At 40.9% G+C, this 19,536-nt stretch overlaps 1 protein-coding gene across 2 annotated transcripts; it reads left to right on the top strand.

Annotated features, from left to right (window-relative positions):
* Window positions 1–253: 253 nt before the first annotated feature.
* On the top strand, window positions 254–14,211 carry LOC119735915 (proton-coupled folate transporter-like). 2 transcript variants are annotated; one of them, XM_038209865.1, is made up of 7 exons: window positions 254–340; window positions 5,219–6,559; window positions 8,063–8,194; window positions 9,723–9,806; window positions 11,622–11,778; window positions 12,732–12,790; window positions 13,949–14,211. In XM_038209865.1, exons 2-7 carry the CDS (start codon window positions 5,611–5,613, stop codon window positions 13,981–13,983), a joined length of 1,416 nt encoding a protein of 471 aa, XP_038065793.1. In that variant the 5' UTR covers window positions 254–340; window positions 5,219–5,610; the 3' UTR covers window positions 13,984–14,211. The 2 variants fall into 2 exon arrangements, with proteins under 2 accessions (XP_038065793.1, XP_038065794.1); XM_038209866.1 differs by having other exon boundaries at window positions 254–389.
* The last annotated feature ends 5,325 nt before the right edge of the window (window positions 14,212–19,536 follow it).

The raw sequence follows: 19,536 nt of genomic DNA, 5'->3' as shown, positions 1-19,536 counted from the left end.
GGAGACCGTTCGCATGTACATCACAATCCTTCTTTTTGCTAATGCATTTTTTTTTTTACGGAATTTATTTTGGGGGGGCTAGACCAAATTTTTGGGGGGCTACAGCCCCCCCTAGCCCCCCCCCCCCCCCCCCCCCCCCCGTAGAACCGCGCCTGCGTTTCCCCCCCCCCCCCCCCCCCCCCGCCCGCGCCCCCCGAAAACTTCTGTCAAATTTAGCCGAAATTCGGTTTAAAACGGTCACCCTGAGGCCTGAGTCAGAAATCTGCAGTCAGCTGTCGATGTCGAGGCGACGAGGGTCGGAGAATGCTGAACCTATTTTTCATGAAAATCCTGCATACATGTACGTATGAATTATTTCTTTGGATTTACGGCTTTTGTGAAGGTTGCCTGTATGTATGTATCGCGGTTTTTTTTAACGAGTTTTTTAGTTGGACAACGGACGGGCATGACGAGTTGGACATTCAACAACGGACGACTTGACTTTTCCTGTTGAACGCAACGGGGAATAAACCGGTCGGAACACAGTTGTTCGATCATTCATCATATCTCCTCGATCGATCCTCCTATTTCTGCGCAGATAAGGCTTTGCAACCCAGTAGCTTCAAAATAGCAAAGCAACCACTTTTTTTCTCAACAAAACTTATATTGCTGGCTTACGATCATCCACCGTGCCGATCAACAAAGCGAAATATCTTTACTTGTGGCAGCAAGCGGGGAATTCCTAAGCGTGCAGTTTTGGCGTCGTAGAAAAGAATCCTGCCTAACTCTGCGGCTTCAGGGGACGCGTCATGAAAAATATGTGCTGTTCAGGCCATGTAACTCAATATGAATACTTTTTTTAATAACTTAGACTTGTTGGCTTCAGGAAAATATATTTTCCTGAGCTTTTCAAACATTATTTCTCTCTTTTTCTTTTCTTTTTTCAATGTCAATACACTTTTCGTAATTTCACGATTATTTTCAATATCCTATTTTAGAGATTTATACAAAGCCTAAAGGCCTATATATACATATTTACATAAATAGATTTTATACATATTTACCTATTAAATGTAGATCCCAATGACATTGTTATTCTGATCATCCCAATCAACAGAGACAGTTTTTAACATGTCGGATTTAAAAACTTATAACCCAAAAATTTCCAAAATAATATAAGAAATGTGTCTTTTTAGTTGCACCGTAAGTTTTACACCCTTGTAGAAACTGCAAATTATTACCTATGACATCATAACTATAATACTGACGATATTGGGAGACCAAGAAAGGTCACCTTTTGGTCAGATTTTCGCCTTCTGCAGGCCCGGAAGCATCTGCCTGCATTTGTACTTAGTAATTAGCTGTAAAATGCTGATGTTTTTAATTTTTTGCCTGAATTCCTGGTGAAGCCTTCAATTTCCACATTTTTTTGGGCTGCTGGTTAAAGTTCGTACATCAAAGTATACAATCCCGGTGAAAGTATGTCATTTTTTAGGATGCACGCCTTGCAAAATATAACTTAAGGCCAAAAAAAAAAAGTCTCCAGTTTCTGGTATGCGCGCGCGTCGCCGTAGCCATGTGTAACGAAGAAAAACGGTTCACTAAAGAAAATATCTGTAAAGGCCTGGTTCAAATTGATAAGTCGCGAAAAATTTAATAGAAAACTGGGACAAATTAAAAAAAAAAAAAAAAAAGACAGACTGAATTGGGATGGAACTTCACAAAAAAAACTATTTAATCCAGGATTAACTGCAAGTTTGACATTCACAAAAAACAACCTTGAAATGTGACCAAAAAAACCTTTTGGGAAAACAAAACCAGAAATTAATAAATTTGGAAAAAAAATCAAATTGGAAACAAAAAGTAATTGGAAATGAAAAGTCAATAAACCCAACCAAAAAAAAACTAAAGAAGACGAAAAGAAAATACCAACACAGAGCGTCAAAATAATGGACCTTAAATGCACTCTGACTGAAACCTAAAAATCAAGAAAAGACAAGAAAAGAAAGAATACAATTAAGAAATATATCAAAAGAAAAATAAATTGGTTAAATAGCGCAGTCTAACTCTATTATGTACAGCATGTTTATAAACAAGGTCACTAATGCCCAACATACACAATGGCAACACAAGTTTCTGGCTGAATATCTAATGAGTACTAATCCATGGCTCTTATCTGTTCCACATAACTTCTAATTAGACTTCACCCAGTCTAAGACAATCAAACTAAGCCTCAATGTAAACAGGTGGTAAAAGTCGATTTAAACATAAAAGAAAATGCAGTGAAGGAAGTGGGACTAAGACAAGTCTAATTTCATGAATAAACATCTGGTGATCTTCTAAGAAAGGAATTTATACACTTGGGTCTCTAGATCTGTGGGAAAGTCAAACCTCCTAGCTTAAACAATGGTAGAGATACACTAAAAAGTCATTCAATCTACATGTTCTAGGGGTAAAATATGAATCTTTCTCAACAAAAAAAATCAATTCTCCAAGCAAATCATGTCATCTTTCAAAGAGGAACCAAAAGTTATAAAACAAAACTCAATAAATGCAAACTCATGAAAAACATTCTTCCAACCTGTAAAACTATAGTCAAAGAAACTTAACTCCTTTAAAAAAACAATACTCATCCTTACCCCATGTATGTCAAAAAGGTAAGAAAGAAAATATAATTGTGCAGAATCCAAATCATAACCCATCATGGAACAGTAAAATCTCAAGCTTCAAAATTAAACTTTCACAAAAACTTTCCAAAGACAAAAACACACTTTAGACCATAACTAAGTAAAAACCTTCCAAAAACTGCACTAGAACTCAAAACATGATTATACAATATAAAAGAACAACAATTTCACAATATAACTCACCAGGACGTGACTTGAGCAGATAAACACACAGGGCAGGCGCTCCCAAGAAAAGGGGAAGAGTGGATATATAATACGCAGTCCTCTCTCTACCGCCGCTGGTCTGTTAAGTGAGGGGCTGTGGACTTGCAGGGTGGCAGAGCACATGGGTCTTATCAAAGGGGCTATTGTTCTAAGGGGTCATGTTACTGGGGAAGAGGGAAAAGTTAATCAGGGGTACACACTTCTATGAAAGGGTACGGGACATCTAATAAAAAGGGGTGATTTATTCAGGGGAGCTACACCTATACCTAAACACTAAAAGCAATACAGTAAAAACTACAAGTTCAATTTGGCCCTGCCACACATGCGCGTCGGCAAAATGAAAAAGTTTTTTTTTCAATGAAAGATGATGTCTCAAAACCGCCAAACTCACTGGTTTGACTGGAATCATGCTGCTGCACAATTTTAACGTGTTTTTAGATTGGGTTATGGTCGAGAATAAGCTTTATGTGGCCTCTCTGGACTCCCATATATTTGCACTAAGTTTAGTCGGGCACCATTTGCAGTCATCAGCCGACATTTGAAGCAAAAAATCAGGTAAAAAAAAAAAACAAAGCCGCGTCGCCGCACCACTTTTTGGGCAAGCTCCAAACCAGAAACCGGAGACTTTTTTTTTTGGCCTTAGTAGACAAACGAAGGACGCTCACAGTGGGAACGGAATGATAGAAATGCGTTAAAGGGAATGAAACGAACTCCAGTGATGTGCACTGAATGAGACACAATAGCATGAATCTGGCAAAGGGACAGAGACAATGAGCATACAGGATGGAATAATACTTTATTTATTCAGATTAATTGGTAAAAACACCTGTCTCCCAAACATACAACTATCCAATTAAAAGTAGTATACCAAATTTGATTAAAAACCGTCCAACAGAGTAAAAATACAGTAACAACAATAATTCCCTTAATTACAATAATTCCCTGAATAATATGAAAAATCTGTGCGACAATTACATGTAGTCGTGTATATTATAATTATTTTGAGTTGCATTATAACAGTGTGTTAATTATCTCAAATTTCTGAAAGATTAACGAAATACAAAGCCAATTGCAAGACTGAGCAGGAAAAAATATACCAGAAAAACTGCATAGTTATATTTCTACTGAAATTCTATTGATAGAGGATAGTCGTTGTGTTTTCCAAGCTTTTGATAGCATTTTTGAATACAACCATTGAATGTCAATGAATCGAAAAATAAAAGTTTTGAATTTATGGGACGGAGCAGCTTTTTGTGCATTTTCACTTTGACGTAGGCCATGATGACATTTCATGCCAGATTGACTTGAGCAGCCTTCGTATTTCTTAGACCTCATGGGTAGACTTTATGCGTATAGCGGCCATCTTATAAGGCATCCTTCGTTATTTTAATTCAGTAACAATGAGTGCTTAAAAAGGTTTATTTCTGGTATGTCACAGCAAGGCAAATGTATTGCCTTGATGACTGCTACCTATAAGGTCCATATACGCCTTTTTTGAAATATTGTGGGCAAGAGAGAGCGCCTTTTTTTCAGTGGGTGACCTCTCTTGTATATTCACCCCGCAAATGTATTATATTATGTTATTCATTTTTAAAAAATTATTTCATTGAAAATAAAACATGACAAAAAATAAAAAGCCCCGCTTCCTCCTTTTTTTGCAAACACCCGGACGAGAAACATGTTTTTTTTTATTCTGCCTAAGGAGCCAGCCGACAGGTTGCTTGTATGAGGCTGCATCCTAAGGCCAAAAAAAAGTCTCCGGTTTCTGGTATGCGCACGCGTCGCCGTTGCCATGCATGCGCGTCGGCAAAATGAAAAAAAAAAATTTCAATGAAAGATGATGTCTCAAAACCGCCAAACTCACTGGTTTGACTGGAATCATGCTGCTGCACAATTTTAACGTGTTTTTAGATTGGGTTATGGTCGAGAATAAGCTTTATGTGGCCTCTCCGGACTCCCATATATTTGCACTAAGTTTAGTCGGGCACCATTTGCAGTCATCAGCCGACATTGGAAGCAAAAAAAATCAGGTAAAAAAAAAAAAAAAAGCCGCGTCGCCGCACCACTTTTTTGGGCAAGCTCCATACCAGAAACCGGAGACTTTTTTTTGTTGGCCTAAAAATATTCATTCTGCTAAATTATTCAAGCTGTCTATGGTAGTATGGACGTACACCATATACATGTACATACAAACACGTACGAGAAGCAGGGGCCGGGACATGACCGTGACCTGCATGACCTGTGTCCAAAAAAAAAACTCTGCATGTAGATCAAGGGATGCACCAACGACTGTACTCTTGTACCGCGCCTTGTCATGAAACAGTTTATCTGTTCTTTTTTTTCTACAGACACAGATGCTTGGCTTGCAGAAATATCTGAACGCTGATGTTCATCAGAAGATTCCAGTTAGAATTGTGAACGCCTACACAAGGCGATGAACAGCCTTCCAGAAACATGATCGGCAGCCAACATCTGCCGTTTCATTTGTAAACAGTTTCTGTGGCTGACGAGTGGAAGCAAAACTTTTGAAGTTGGAAGATTTTGTAGATCTGAAGGAGTATCAAGATTGCACTTGTACATGGCACACGTACACGGATGACTTGTGAAGACTCAATCTGGCAAATTATGCAAATTTAAAAGAATTTGAATGTTATAGCACTGTTCAACTTGGCAAATTTCTTTTGAAAGAGCACATTTTGCTATAAATGGTAAAAAGGTTGTTACGAGGAGGACATTTGAAATGGCTATTGGGCGAGGTTTGTACAAATATGTGGCCACCGAGCATGTACTGATTGTGTACATGTTGGCCTATAGCCCCATCATCCCCACCCAGACGCAATACATTGAGAAGCGAATCATAGAGCAGCTGGGAGTCATTAACTTCACCCAGTCCAAGTGTGACGCGAACAAGTCCAGTCCTGAGTATAGACTTCGGGAGAAGGTACAGCAGGAGTCCAGCGTATGGTCCCTGTACCTCACCGCAACCTTGGCCCTCGCTGTGATATTCTCGGCAAACATCTGGGGAGCGCTGAGCGACAAGTACGGCCGCCATGTCGCGCTCGTCATGCCCTGCGTTGGCCTTGCTGCGAACAGCGCCGTCAACCTGCTTGTCGTTTACTTCCATCTCCCCTTGTACGTTCTGATCTTTGGCAGCCTAGCGCAAGGGATCGGCGGCGACATCACGACCTTCATCGTCGGCTGTGCAGGGTACAACTCGGACGTGACGATGCCGGAGAGTCGGGAGCGTACTATCCGCTTCATCCTGATCGACGTCTTTTACTGCTTTGCGGGGAGCATATGCCAGTTTTCGCTGGGGTTCATCATCAGAACATTCGGCTTCGAGGCGCCCTACCTGTCTGTCATCGGTTTCGTCGTGATCACGGCAGGCTTCATAATCTGTCTTTTGCCGGACCGACGCGTGGCTGACACCGTTACTTTCGTCAACTCCCGCGAGGAAGAAGTCCCCTCGAATCCACTGAACATCGTTAAGAACGTCCGTCGCGTGTTCACGCAGGACAAACTCCGTGGTTGGCTCCTGGCTGGTTTTAACTATATCATTTTCTCCAACATACTGGTTTCTGTGGCGTGGGTGGCTATCAGTGTGCTGTACACTACAGGGGAGCCGTTTTGTATGGATCCGCTGTATGAGGGATACTACCAAGGCACTATGAACGGTATTTATGGGATAGGTATGTGAACTACGGGTTTGCAATATTTGAGTTGCTGTTTGTTTTTTTTGGAATACAACAATAGGTCTCGTTCAAATGACGTCATTTCCTACAGACCATCCACGTGCATTCGCATTTTTGAGCGTCAACTTGCACTACGCGCATCAACTGCGTTGTATTTCGAACACATTTCGAGCAACAAGCGCGCGTTTTTGGAACATTTCAACACTGTGCAGTGCGTGCATGATTGCTTAAAATACACAGTTGCAGTTCTCCTACAGAGATGGCCGTCATTGAACGAGCCCTATTAACAACAAGCGTGGCAAGAACTTTTGCCGTACACATGTAGCTATTAACCAGTCAAAATATCCATGATTTGTAGCACCTTCTACTTGTAACAATGTTGCTATAAAGTCAGAAGGTGGCAAAGGCTAGCCATCTGTTGCTACTAACATGTAACAATTAACAATTGTGGACTGCTGTGATGTGGGATAAGATGTTTTGAACACCCGTGGGGGGGGGGGGGGATTTAGGACTATGAAATACGGACTCAGTGGTACTATTGCGCATGCCTATGTGTGCATTGTGAACGTTCAACCAACAAAACGGTAACTAAAAGGCACCGGATTTCAAAGGAGTCACAGTTTCATGTGTGACACTGGAAAAGTGTTAAAGACCAGCCAGCTGGTCTTAATCAGCCGTTTAAAACCGGTCACGTGACGGGCTCTCGACCAATAGGAATGGGTAAACTTGTCTTGGGTATTTATGAATAAGAGTTCAAAACATAGATGAATAAAGATTGCACCCTTTTTAAACTGGCTTCCAAGAGCAGCGGCGAAATATAAGAAGTGTAACAGGTCGACCAAAAGGGATTTTTGGTTTCATACTTTATTAAATGTTGTGTAGTTCTTTATTGACTAGCAACAGCCACTTGTTTACATTATGTCACCCCAAACTGTTTCAATTCAGTTTTGTCCCAAGTGATTGTACAAAAAACAACTCACGTGGGATTCGAACCCACGACCTCCTGCGTACTTGTGCAGACGTCTTACGACTCGACCACCAAGCTTGCTGGGCTTGGCTGGGTGGTTCCAATCCGGTTCGAGTCCCTCCTGCGTACTTGTGCAGACGTCTTACGACTCGACCACCAAGCTTGCTGGGCTTGGCTGGGTGGTTCCAATCCGGTTAAAGTCCCTCCTGCGTACTTGTGCAGACGTCTTACGACTCGACCACCAAGCTTGCTGGGCTTGGCTGGGTGGTTCCAATCCGGTTGAGTCCCACCTGAGTATACAGTGTTTAAAAACAATACATTGTTGAAGGGCAAAACCCAAAATTAAATGTTCATCATTCCGACTCAAATTTCATTTTACGAAACTGTTTCAAACTGCGAAATTCTCAACTATTTTATTCAAATCTTGGGAATAATTTGGACTGCAAGTCTAAACAGGTTGACTGGCCACATTGGTTGATTTGATATTTTAATGATTTTTTGCTGGTTTTTTTAAATTTTGTTTCATTTTGTAGGTGTTTTATTCGGAGGAACTGTAGTCTGCAAGTATCTGTCCAAATTTTGGTCGATGCATCTTGCCTCTCTCACCATTGTCGCTTCCCTGGTGATCACGGCCGTCGCCCAGAATTACTTGACACTGTACTTGGGTAGGTTTTACTATTTTATATCGGGGGTGTGAGTGACCACTGATAAAAATAGCTGAAAACAGCTGCAAAAAGGTGTAAAAAAGCTGAACTTTGGAAATCTCCTATACCTTTGTACACAGCAAGTGAGGGAAAAAGCTGAAAAAAAGCTGAAATCCAAAAAAAAGAAAAAAGCTGAAATTAGCTTTAAAGCTGAGATTTCACACCCCTGTTATACAATGTATGGAAGAATTTTTGCATTGGGTAGATTCAAACATTCTTGCCCGGGGGGGGGGGGGTCGGATGGCCGGTTGGAATCTGGGCCCAATTTCTTGGCTCTGCTTACAGTTAGCGAAAAAAATCCCTGCTTACTATAGCAGAAAATTCTTTGTTTACGGTACGCGTATTTCACGTGATGGGAGGAATTTTGGCTTCTGCGCATCCGTACAACCCGTAACTATGGATTCTGTGCTTAGAGGGTTTTAAGCACAGTATATTTCTGTTAGCGCGGTTAGCGCAAAAGGGTGATCGAAAGTGCGGAATTTTGTGGTTAGGAGAGCTATGAAATTGGGCCCTGACGAAGCAGCTGCTACTGCAGTCACTTGCTAAATCTGCTACACAACTGTTAAAAACTGGCAAGCGGCGTAGCTGGGGTTCAGTTAAACTTTTTCTGGAGGTGGTATTTGTTCTGGTATCTGCATAAGTGTAGCTTCAGGGAAGTGGTAACTTAAGTTGAACCAGATAACCCAACCGCAGAAAAAAAGAACACGATGGCCAAAGGTCAGAGCTTTGGTTTCCATTCAGTCTTTATTCCACGGTGAACTGTAATGAAAAATAAGCAATGCCAAATTTAATTGTCGTACAAATCAAACTCTAAAATCATGAAAGTGACCTTAGTTAGAGCAGGTGTAGTGTAAAATGAAGGGAAAAGTCAGTTCCAAACAAAGGAACAACTTATAAACGAGTCTACAGTGGTTTTCTCAAAACCTTAAATAAAGGGATGGCTCCTAGGTATGAGTGTACGGAGACCGTAGAGCTGTATGACAGAGCCGGCTACAGAACCTAAATACAGGGATCACTCCTACTCGAAAATTTGGCGTGGAAACGTCTGCGGCTTTAAATTTCTCAAACGAGGGTTTATTATCTACCCAGAAAACGATATAGAAATACTTAGAATAGAACTGGGATCTAAAATCCAACTAGAACTACTTTAAAACCGTAAAACTAGGGCTGGCCGTGGGTGACGAAAATGGCTTCTTCTAAAATGTGCTTTCCTCGCCTCGAGTCAGTGGCCAAGATTGAGTGCGCCCTCTCGTGTTGAGAAAAGGTAGGCGCCAGAGGCCGCTACAGTATTCATTTTAATTTCTTTTTCGGACAATACTGATGTGGGGCGTGCAAGCACTGGTGGGGGAACCCCTATGCCACTGGGGGCAAGAGGGGTCAAAGGCCTGGAGCGGGGGACTGGAGCGCACCTTACCCTGTCTACGCCTTTTTCCAATTCAACTCCAATCTTACTTCAACAGATTCTTTTGATTCATTTATTTTTTTTTAGGTTTGGCAGCCGGATTTTTTACGTTTCTGACGACCCCGCTGTGCAGGACAAGCATGGCCAACCTGGTGGGCCCTAATCAACAAGGTTAGTTCCTCACAATCTGTGTTTGCATTGAAGACTCTTCTTTTCGGGGCAATTTTATTGAGACGATAGTGGAAATTCTAATGGTTAAGTCTTAGTAGTGTCCCCACTTGGAATTTTGAATCAGGAAAGAGTGTGGTTACAGTAAGATTGTGGTTGAAGTAGATAAGCAAGGAAAATATTGTTTTCTGAATTGGTTAATTTGTCTACATCTCAAAATGGAACCTGCAAGGGATGGCTCCTGCAGGGAATGGCACCTGCAGGGGACGGCACCTGCAGGGGGATGGCACGGCACCTGCAGGGGGATGGCACCTGAAGGGGGGGAATGACACCTGCAGGGGGATGGCACTTGCAGAGGGATGGCACCTGCGAGGCATCTGCAGAAAAAGACGGAGCAATGACCTACTTTTCATCAATAGACCGTTTCATTAGGCCGTCCCCATTTGACTTCTGAGCAACTGCACATGTGTCTCTTCAGTGTAAAATCTTTATGTTGCAGCCGCATGTGATGTACATGCGTGCAGGCATGATGGACTTTTGTCCAAGCCTGTTGGACCTTAACCCTCATTTTGTTTGATCAGTCACAGACAGTCAAAAATTCAAATGCCATTAGTTTGCACAGGCAAGTCACCAACAATCGGACCGTATTTCTTGTATGGACTGTGACAGTTAAATGCCTTCAATAGACAAAAGCAGGTGAATAATAGGCCCAGCTGGCTTATCAATCTCCTACAGTCAAAGCATAGCAATCACAGCCAGTGAATCCTGCTTTATGAGGGCAGGGAGCACTCAACTGTTAAAAGAAAAGTCACTTGATTTATTTTCCATTGCTGGGCTGGCCTTGTTGAAAGTGCCAGCCAGAGAGGGAGGGTTAGTCTTGGCAACAATAAGCCTCAGTACCAATGACGTCACACTTTGTTTACATGTGTGCTTTCCTATGGTGCTCAGTGGACCGTGGGCCTCCACTGGTTCCATAGGAAAGTGCACATGTAAATAAAGTGTGATGTCATTAGTACAGAGGCTTATTAGTCAAAGTGTCATGAGGCAGAGGCTGATGTATTGGTCTTTCGCCGTTCGCACAGTTTTCATGGTCAATTTCGTGTACCCGATTTCACGAAACTCATCGTAACTTACGATGCGTCGCAGCGCTGCGACGCATCGTATCCCTAAGATGTGTTGCAGCTGCGACGCGTCTTGCGATCCATTTCACAAAACAAGTCGTAAGTGTGACGCGTCCTACATGTATGTGTATTTATAGCACAACTCGGTGACTGTTTTATGTATGAAGTCAGCGTTCAGTAAAGAGTCGTCTGGTATTCAATAAAGAGTCGTAAGATCTCCGCTCGAAATTTGTTAAAACGTAGGACAAAATGGCGGCCGTGCGATGCAATTTTAAAGGAGAACAAGCTCTCAGTGGACTGTGTAGCTACTTTGAAATTTCAACTGCAATATTCTAGGCTAATTCATAATTATTCAATGAATTTTCTATTTACAGCTTCACACACATTGCCTCGGTATTATAATCTCGTTTATGTAATGCTTATATGGCACAAAACTGGCTAAAAACGGAATCTTCTTATTTTGCGACGACCACTAGACACGTCGCAACTTGCGACGTGTTTAAGCCGGTCAACGAACTTAAGAAGCGTTCAACTCAATGCAACTTTCGTGAAATGGATTATAGGACGCGTCGTGAGTTGCGACGTGTTACACGTAGTAACTCGAGTTGCATCGCAGCGCTTCGTGAAATCAGGTGCCGATCGAAGAGTAACCATCTCCATATCTTATAACTTTTCACTTCGTTGTTCCTTTCCATAGGGGTTGTTTTTGCCTTCAGCGGTTGCCTAATGAGCCTGGCTGGTTTCCTGTCTCCCATCATCTTCAATGCCATCTACAGCAGCACTCTGCATTTCATGACCGGATTCGTCTACCTGACCATGGCGCTGCTAGTCCTGATTTCATGGGGCGTCATTGTGTGAGTATTTTTTTTGGGGGGGGGGGGGGGTTGACTTATGACTACAGAAATAAAAATGTTTGGATTGTTATTAGGCTATCAGCTTTGGTCCAAAAATTGGGCCGCCAGTATCAAATGATCGAAAAGAGCAATGTTCATAGCGATTTTTGGCAAGGTATACACATGTAGAATTGGAAAATGTGTGATAGCTTTGTAGTGTTAGCGGTGACAGTGTTTTTGGGTGTTGTTGCTTAAAAAAAAATTTTCAATAATGGCCGCCGAGCTGTTGCAAAAAAGTTATAAGTATAAAAAAGGGGGAAGAGGAACAACAGAAAATCCTCGATTTACACCATAAACAAATGTGGGTATTCCCGTGTGTGTGGTGCAAAGATCTGTTACACGGTACCCTCTGGAGACGTGCACAATAGGGAACAAAAGATTGTATACGTCCCCACAGGGCAATTTCTATAGGTGAATACGTCTCCACAAGTTTATCACGAAATAGATATATGGATTTTACTCAAAAACTAGGGATTTCCAAGGTGCGTTGATCCGTCGCAAATTGAAGTATTTTATGTGAGGGACATTAAGTCCGAATTTCAGCCCAGGAAATGAATTCTGGTTAAAATAGGAGCATTTTGAAAGTACACTTTCAAACTCGAAAACTTTAGTACACGAGAACAAAGGAATGACGACACAAGGATATAAATTTCAGTATATAGTCGTGTTCCCTAACGTGGCGCACTTCGAAGCTTACATTGAGAGGACTGTATTTTGTCTAAAGATGTAACAGTCTGTAACCTGACCCAAGACTTGCAAATAAAAAAATAATAGTAGTAATTACTTGCTCTTTAGGAATGGACATAACACATTTCAGACAATTAGAGGTTCATAGTGTCAGGTACATGCACTTTAAATATAATGCAGATTTTGTTAATTATTAAGCACTACAAAATCGTTTGGTTTTTTTCTAGGTTACTTCATATTTTTGAGCCCAAACGTCGAAACTGCTACGTCGCAATTGATGGCCAAGGTAAGTGTGTGTGTGGAATTGTTTCTACCAAGAGTGTAATAAAAAGGTGTTGTATAACATGTAAATGGTCAGTTAAAAGGTTGTGCCAAATATACATTGAATATTTCAATATTCAATCATCCACCGAATAATTAGTAGAATATTGGAATATTTGAAAAAAAAATGCAGGTGGTGGTCTCAATACGAGGGAGAAAACAGTCTGTTATATTAGTTTAGGCCAAAAAAAACAGTCTCTGGTTTCTGGTATGCGCGCGCGTCGCCGTAGCCATGCGCGTCGGCAAAATGAAAACGTTTTTTTTTCAATAAAAGATGATGTCTCAAAACCGCCAAACTCACTGGTTTGACTGGAATCCTGCTGCTGCACAGTTTTAACGTGTTTTTAGATGGGGTTGTGATCGAGAATAAGCTTTATGTGGCCTCTCTGGACTCCCGTTATATTTGCACTAAGTTTAGTCGGGCACCATTTGCAGTCATCAGCTGACATTTGAAGCCAAAAAAAAAAAACAGGTAAAAAAAAAAAAAAAAACACGTCGCCGCACCACTTTTTGGGCAAGCTCCATACCAGAAACCGGAGACTTTTTTTTTTTGGCCTTAAGGTATAAGTTGCATGGTCCAAATCTTTCAAAATTCAGCTAGTTGACTACTTTGTAAAAAAAATTAAATTGATACGTATATACAGTGGAAGGCTGCTATAACGAACATTGTGGGATCCACAGAAATTGTTCATAGTAGCAATCGTTGGGTATAGCGATTTTCAAGCTGCCGGTGCTCCGGTACTCACTTATCAATAAATAGCGCTCTTCAAAACTTCCCTGGTAGTTACTGAAAGATGACTTTGAACAAGTGCCGACTATTGACCAATGTAATTACACAGTTTTTGAGCTTACTACCTGCAACAACGGGTGGCGTTTCCCTTCTATTCCTTGGAGAAATAATATACAAATATTGAATGCTTCGAGTGGTGTAGTAAAACTAGCCTCCCGAGGTGATCCATGAAGTATTCTAGCCGAGGGAAGATAGAATGCTCCATGGATCATCGAGGGAGGCTAGTTTTACTACACCACGAGATAAAGCAGTCATTGTTTGTTTTGTAACACCTCTCCCATAGATTCTGCATTCACGTTTGTTCACAATCCTTTCGTTCTTCGTCCTTTACAGATGTTGCAGGTGTCAACAGCGACAAGTGTGCCTGATGTATACAGTGTGTGATAAATGCTTGAAAGTCCCTGGAAGGATTTGCCTTTTGTCTTTTTTTGTTGGTGCTTGAGTCGAACAAGATCCGTAAAGAGTCATTTCATTAACCCTAACTGCCCTGAATCCTTCAAAATCCTCTTTGCCAAAGTGGAGGCATTTGGAGGATTGAGGTTACGTGGCAAAAGTGCGTTACTGATTTCATAGGATGCACTTTGTCAAAGTCTTGGGCTGGACCTTGTGTTGTTTTTGCTCAGCCATGCATAAATATAGGCCTGGATTATGCTTGAAATCCTCCGTACTGCTCCAGGATGTCACTGGCCAAGCCTCAACATATTGACAGTCACTGCTGCAGGATATTGCAGGATTCAGGCAGTGGTCACCCCTCCACGGACCATATTCAAGAAATAATGGAGGATTTGCAGGATTTAGGCTATGTGCTATTTTTTCATGAGGCCAGTTGGAGGATTTTGCAGGATTGAGGCTACATCCTAGCAAAAAAGGCCTAGGGAGTTAGGGTTAAAGGCATATAGGATCATCATGCATTTTGTTCGTGTCCAATCGTAAAACCACTCAAAATCCGAAGACGAATGTTCAAAATCTAACCTGTTGAAGTTTCAACTCAGAAGCTACACTTTCCGCGAAAAACAGTGAAAAACCATCCACAGCCTCTTGATCAAGAATTTACGATTGACTGATTTTGGGAAATCACTTACAGTCCTTGATACCTTCTAACATGCCAGCAAGCCAGACGGAATAATTTCACGGGGTGTTTAGTACCAGTACACTCTTTAATCCAAGTAAGCTTTTTGATAATGATTCGGTAGGTTACTATTTGGATACTACAATGCAGATGCAAATGATCCTATATGCCTAGATATATCAGGGAAAGTTGCAGACAAGCTTATTCTCAGTAAAGAATGGACCTCGTTGTAATAGTTGCTGGATTTTCAACGAATTTCCTGGAACTAATCCCTCTCACCAAAGTTCAATGTGAAAGTACAATTGATTATATTTTTATTGTATTTTCACTGACTTTGAAATGAACTTGTATTAAAAAAACAGTTGTGTATTAAATATTTTTGCTAAATTCACTAACTTTAATCTAACTGACATTTTTTTAACAGAAGGTCCTCTATTTTTCAGAAATTCGTTTTTTATAACCTGGGTCGACAGTTGTTCAGAAACAAAAATCAACAAATAAATAAATCATACACATGCACACGAAGTTCTGATAACCATTTTCAACAACAATGATGTGGTGCTTGCATGTATATAACGCTTTATACTGAAGGTCTCAAAGCGCTTCACAATTATTACCCCTGATCATCAGGCCATGGGAACAGTTTTTGCAGCAGCTCGAGATCAGCGCATTCTGGTCTTTACCCTCACAGGTACCCGTTTATACTCCTGGGTGGAGAGAGGCAATTGTAGTAAAGTGTTTTGCCCAAGAACACAATCACCATGTTCCCCCATCAGGGTTCAAACCCACGTACCACGGCACAACAGTCGGACACAGTAACCATTGGACCAGGCATGCAACTTTTCTTGGATCAGCTGATTTCCTTGTTTTTCACTTCACATTTCTGCCATTAAAAATTGAAAAACACCGTGAAAAGGCTTGGAATTTACTCTTTTTGGGGGGTTAGCTCCATTTGCATATGCCTGATATTTAGGGTAAGGTATTTTTAAACAGAAGTGCAATTTGTCTAATAACGGGTCTTTCGAATGTGTTCAGTTCGTTATTAAACATGTCATCCAAATTGTACTGTACCAGGGTCTAAATATTGACAGTGACAAAGTACGCAGATCCGACAATTAGAGTTGGAAGTTCGCACTGCTCAGTTTTATGAGCTTACCGTTGCAATACAAATTAAGAATGACTTTTTTATAGTGCAATACAGTGGAACGCCGCTATAACGAACATCGTGGGATCCAAAGAAAGTGTTCGTGATAACGATCGTTCGGCATAGCGATTTTGAACTGCCGGTACCCTCTTTTGACCAATAGTGAAGTCACTGAACTGGCATTTCTCACATCCCGCGGCCGAACGAGGAGTTGTCACAAACGTTTAGCAACGGGTGGTTTTCCTTTTTATTCCTTGGGGAAATAATAGCCATCTATCGCTCTTCAACATTCAAACACAATGTAACCATGGGTGGTTTTTGATGTTCGGGAATTAAAAGTGGCCCAACAGTGTTTAATAGGTGTACAACCGGTAGGTTTTTTTGTTAATCTGTTGACTTTTTTAACAACGATGTTCGTTACGTTTTGTACATTAAAACCGGGAGCCAAGGATGATGTTCGGTATAGCCGAATGTTCGGTATAGCGGCGTTCCACTGACAAGCAAGCTAGCACGCGCTAATAAAAACGCATATTAAAGACTTCCTTAGGCACGCTGACTTCCCAGCAGCACGATCTTCTCAATGGTGTACATTTGTATTTAAATAAAAGTTTTTTAATAGTGCTATTCCTGTATATCCTGGGTCACAGTTTAAAGTAACGATGCCATTTTCTGAGTTCAAACAGTAGAAAAATCATGTTTATTTAAGCACTTGAAATAACTTTTCTACTAAACGATAGGAATATCATCTGTGTATAATTAGGGGAATTAAGTATTTTTTCTTCAATCTTAAATGTGAAGATATAAATGTGTGTGTGTGTATAATATCAGTTTGTAATGCCAATAACCTTGGGTTTATTAAGACTGTTTGTATCCTCATTAAAGTACTAGAATCATGTGGGAAGTTGTAATATTAAAATGTTGGCAGTTGAGTCGGCCATGAACTTTGTGAAGCTGCCTAGCTAAAATACAGTCGACTGTACCATTACTACAAAATCGGCAGGACCTTGCAGAAATGTTCATTGTATTCCGTACAGTGGTTTCCCTTACATTGTTCACTAATACCATAACGATTTTTTACTCTGTATATCAATAATAACTAATGTTGAAAAACTATGCATGTAAAAGTTCCAAATGTTTTTGAAGTAACATTTTATAGTAATGGAAATTGTATACGTGTGCATGTATCATGCATTAGAGAAACAATTCACATTTAAAAGGTACAAGGGGTGTAAAGTGTTTTTAAAAGCCAACTTATACGCTCAATTTAAAATATGTTTAATGTTTTAAATAATGTAAAACAAAATAGTCTTCCTTTTGATTATTATTATTGGATTGTATCGGGGTGCATAACCTTACTAAGTAGAAAGCACTCAGAGAGCGCAAACCTCCCCCAAGGCTGAAAAGTTTCCCCGTCATATTGTCAGTACACCCAAAAGACATACTCGCATATCCACTAGACTTTTATTGCACATTTAAAATGTCAGCAGGATTGCTCATACCTTCAAAACGACTCAAACATTTTGTAGTCTACATGCGTATGCCTGTGTCGGTCTACCTCTCCTCTCCCCCATTGTATAAAATGGTCTAGTCCATTGACCTGTGTGGTTAGATTGGTGGGTGATATACATACAGGGTCACCGGGTCAGTGCACGTATATGAAGCTGCTCAGTTGTACATTCATGGTCTCCACACCTAACATACACCCAACCAAAAAAATAAAGTCCCCCTTAATACTTTTTTAGTCCAAGTCAAAAACTAATGGGCACATCTTGGTCAAATTACGACTGATCAGTACAGAAATTCCTTAGCAATCCAGCCATACTCTTTGTTTGGCCAAAACAGTGATAATGTGTACAACATTATGCAACTTATGAGAAATGGTGCCGAAAAAAGTTGCACTTTTGTATATATGCATGGTGAGTGTGAACCACAACTTGCACGTATACAAAAATGCAACTGTTTTCGGTACCATATGTCATTACATTGCATAAATTCGTACACATTATCACTGTTTTGGGCCAAATAAAGAGTATGGCTGGATTGTTATGGAATTTCTGAACTGATAAGTCGTTATTTGAGCGAGAGCTGCTCAGTAGTTTTGAGTTAGACAAAAAAGTATTGGAAGGGGGGACTTTCTTTTTTGGTTGAGTGTATTACATGAGTGATTCGAATGATTCTTGTACTAAATGAAAGCTTATGAATTGGGCTTCATTATCCTAGATTTTGAAAGTGCTACATATGCAGAACTTCACTAAAACAATGGGGCCGACATATGGGTTTCGGTTTTTTTTTACTCACCCGGTACTTCCAAATCATCCTTCGACATTCTATGTGGCGGGTCCAACGGGTTTGGGGATAAAACTAATTGGGTGTGTAATTTGCTTATCAGCATAAAGAAGATGTATTTGTTGAGTGCCGTATTGCTATGGTCAAAATCAGCTGACTTACGACATGTACGAGGAACTGTCTCGCGATATAACAAACGTCTCGATCCCGCCTAATCCCTCTCGTCCACCCTCATGAACATGCACACCCTAATCCTCTTAATCATGGTATTGGGCGTAAATCCCGCCGGGGGATGGGGAGCTTGGGGATATTCCCCACTTCTTGACCAGGGTGCGTTGGGGATCATCTCCCGGCCCCGGACCCATTTTTTGTGTGGTTAATGTCAAAACAATGCCCGGATTTTTGTTCAGGTTGTCTTGTAAGTTGTAACTTAACAGTACAAATATTTGATAAACGGAGAACAAACCTCTACAAAAGCTTTCAATGTACTTATGACGCGAAGGCTATAACATTAATTGCCACACGTGTGTGCCTTTACCATCTCGTGGAGAACGCTTATGTTTTTCTTAAAAAATAGTTTTTCTTAAAAAATTGTTACTCGTAGAACATTTTGATGAAAATAAAATCACGATTATCAGTGTGTGCACACACTGATAATCGTGATTTTATTTTCATCAAATGTTCTACCAATTTTTTTAAAAGGCAGAATTCTGGTTCATATATAGTTTGCACCTAATTGCCACAAGCTCTTCAATGCAAGTTCCACAGGGCTCCTAATTAAGAGGAAAATTGAGTCATAACATTTTGATTTGGTCGACGCGTAGCCTACACTAGCCCTTAGTCAAGTCCTAGCACGAGCGGCGAAGCCGTGAGGGCCTTTACTATATCTCGTGGATCTAATCACTTATTCATTTATTCACGCAATATAAATCAAGCAATATAAACCAATCATCTAACGGTGGTTTGCGGTTACCAGCAACAGCACACGCGCCATCGCGCGAGTGCTGACTGGCGCGCCAGACGACGGCTGATTTACGTTAGTAATTCTGCTGGCATTTTCATTGGTCAATTCACAACAGGTAATGCACTATGCATGTCTACCAAATCGGTAGACAAATGTTAAGAAAAACATAAGCGTTCTCCACGAGATGGTAAAGGCCCTCGCGGCTTCGCCGCTCGTGCTAGTCTTTTTACGTGCCAGCATCCGGGGTGTGTTACGTGTCCGGATGGTCCGGGTATAGGCGCGTGGGACTTGACTAAAGGCTAAGCCTACACTGGTCCGCAACCTATACCGCCCTCTTGCGGCATAACTCTTAAGCTGCTAAACTTCAGGATTATGCACATCAAGATCAAGCATATTTCACTTATTTTTTTTTAATGTAAAAGGTAACGTTTGCGAAACCAATTGCGTTACCTAATTAC

Source organism: Patiria miniata, unplaced genomic scaffold, assembly GCF_015706575.1.
Source record: "Patiria miniata isolate m_02_andy unplaced genomic scaffold, ASM1570657v1 HiC_scaffold_29, whole genome shotgun sequence".
Lineage (NCBI taxonomy): Eukaryota > Metazoa > Echinodermata > Asteroidea > Valvatida > Asterinidae > Patiria > Patiria miniata.
This window is presented reverse-complemented; position numbering and strand designations above follow the sequence as displayed.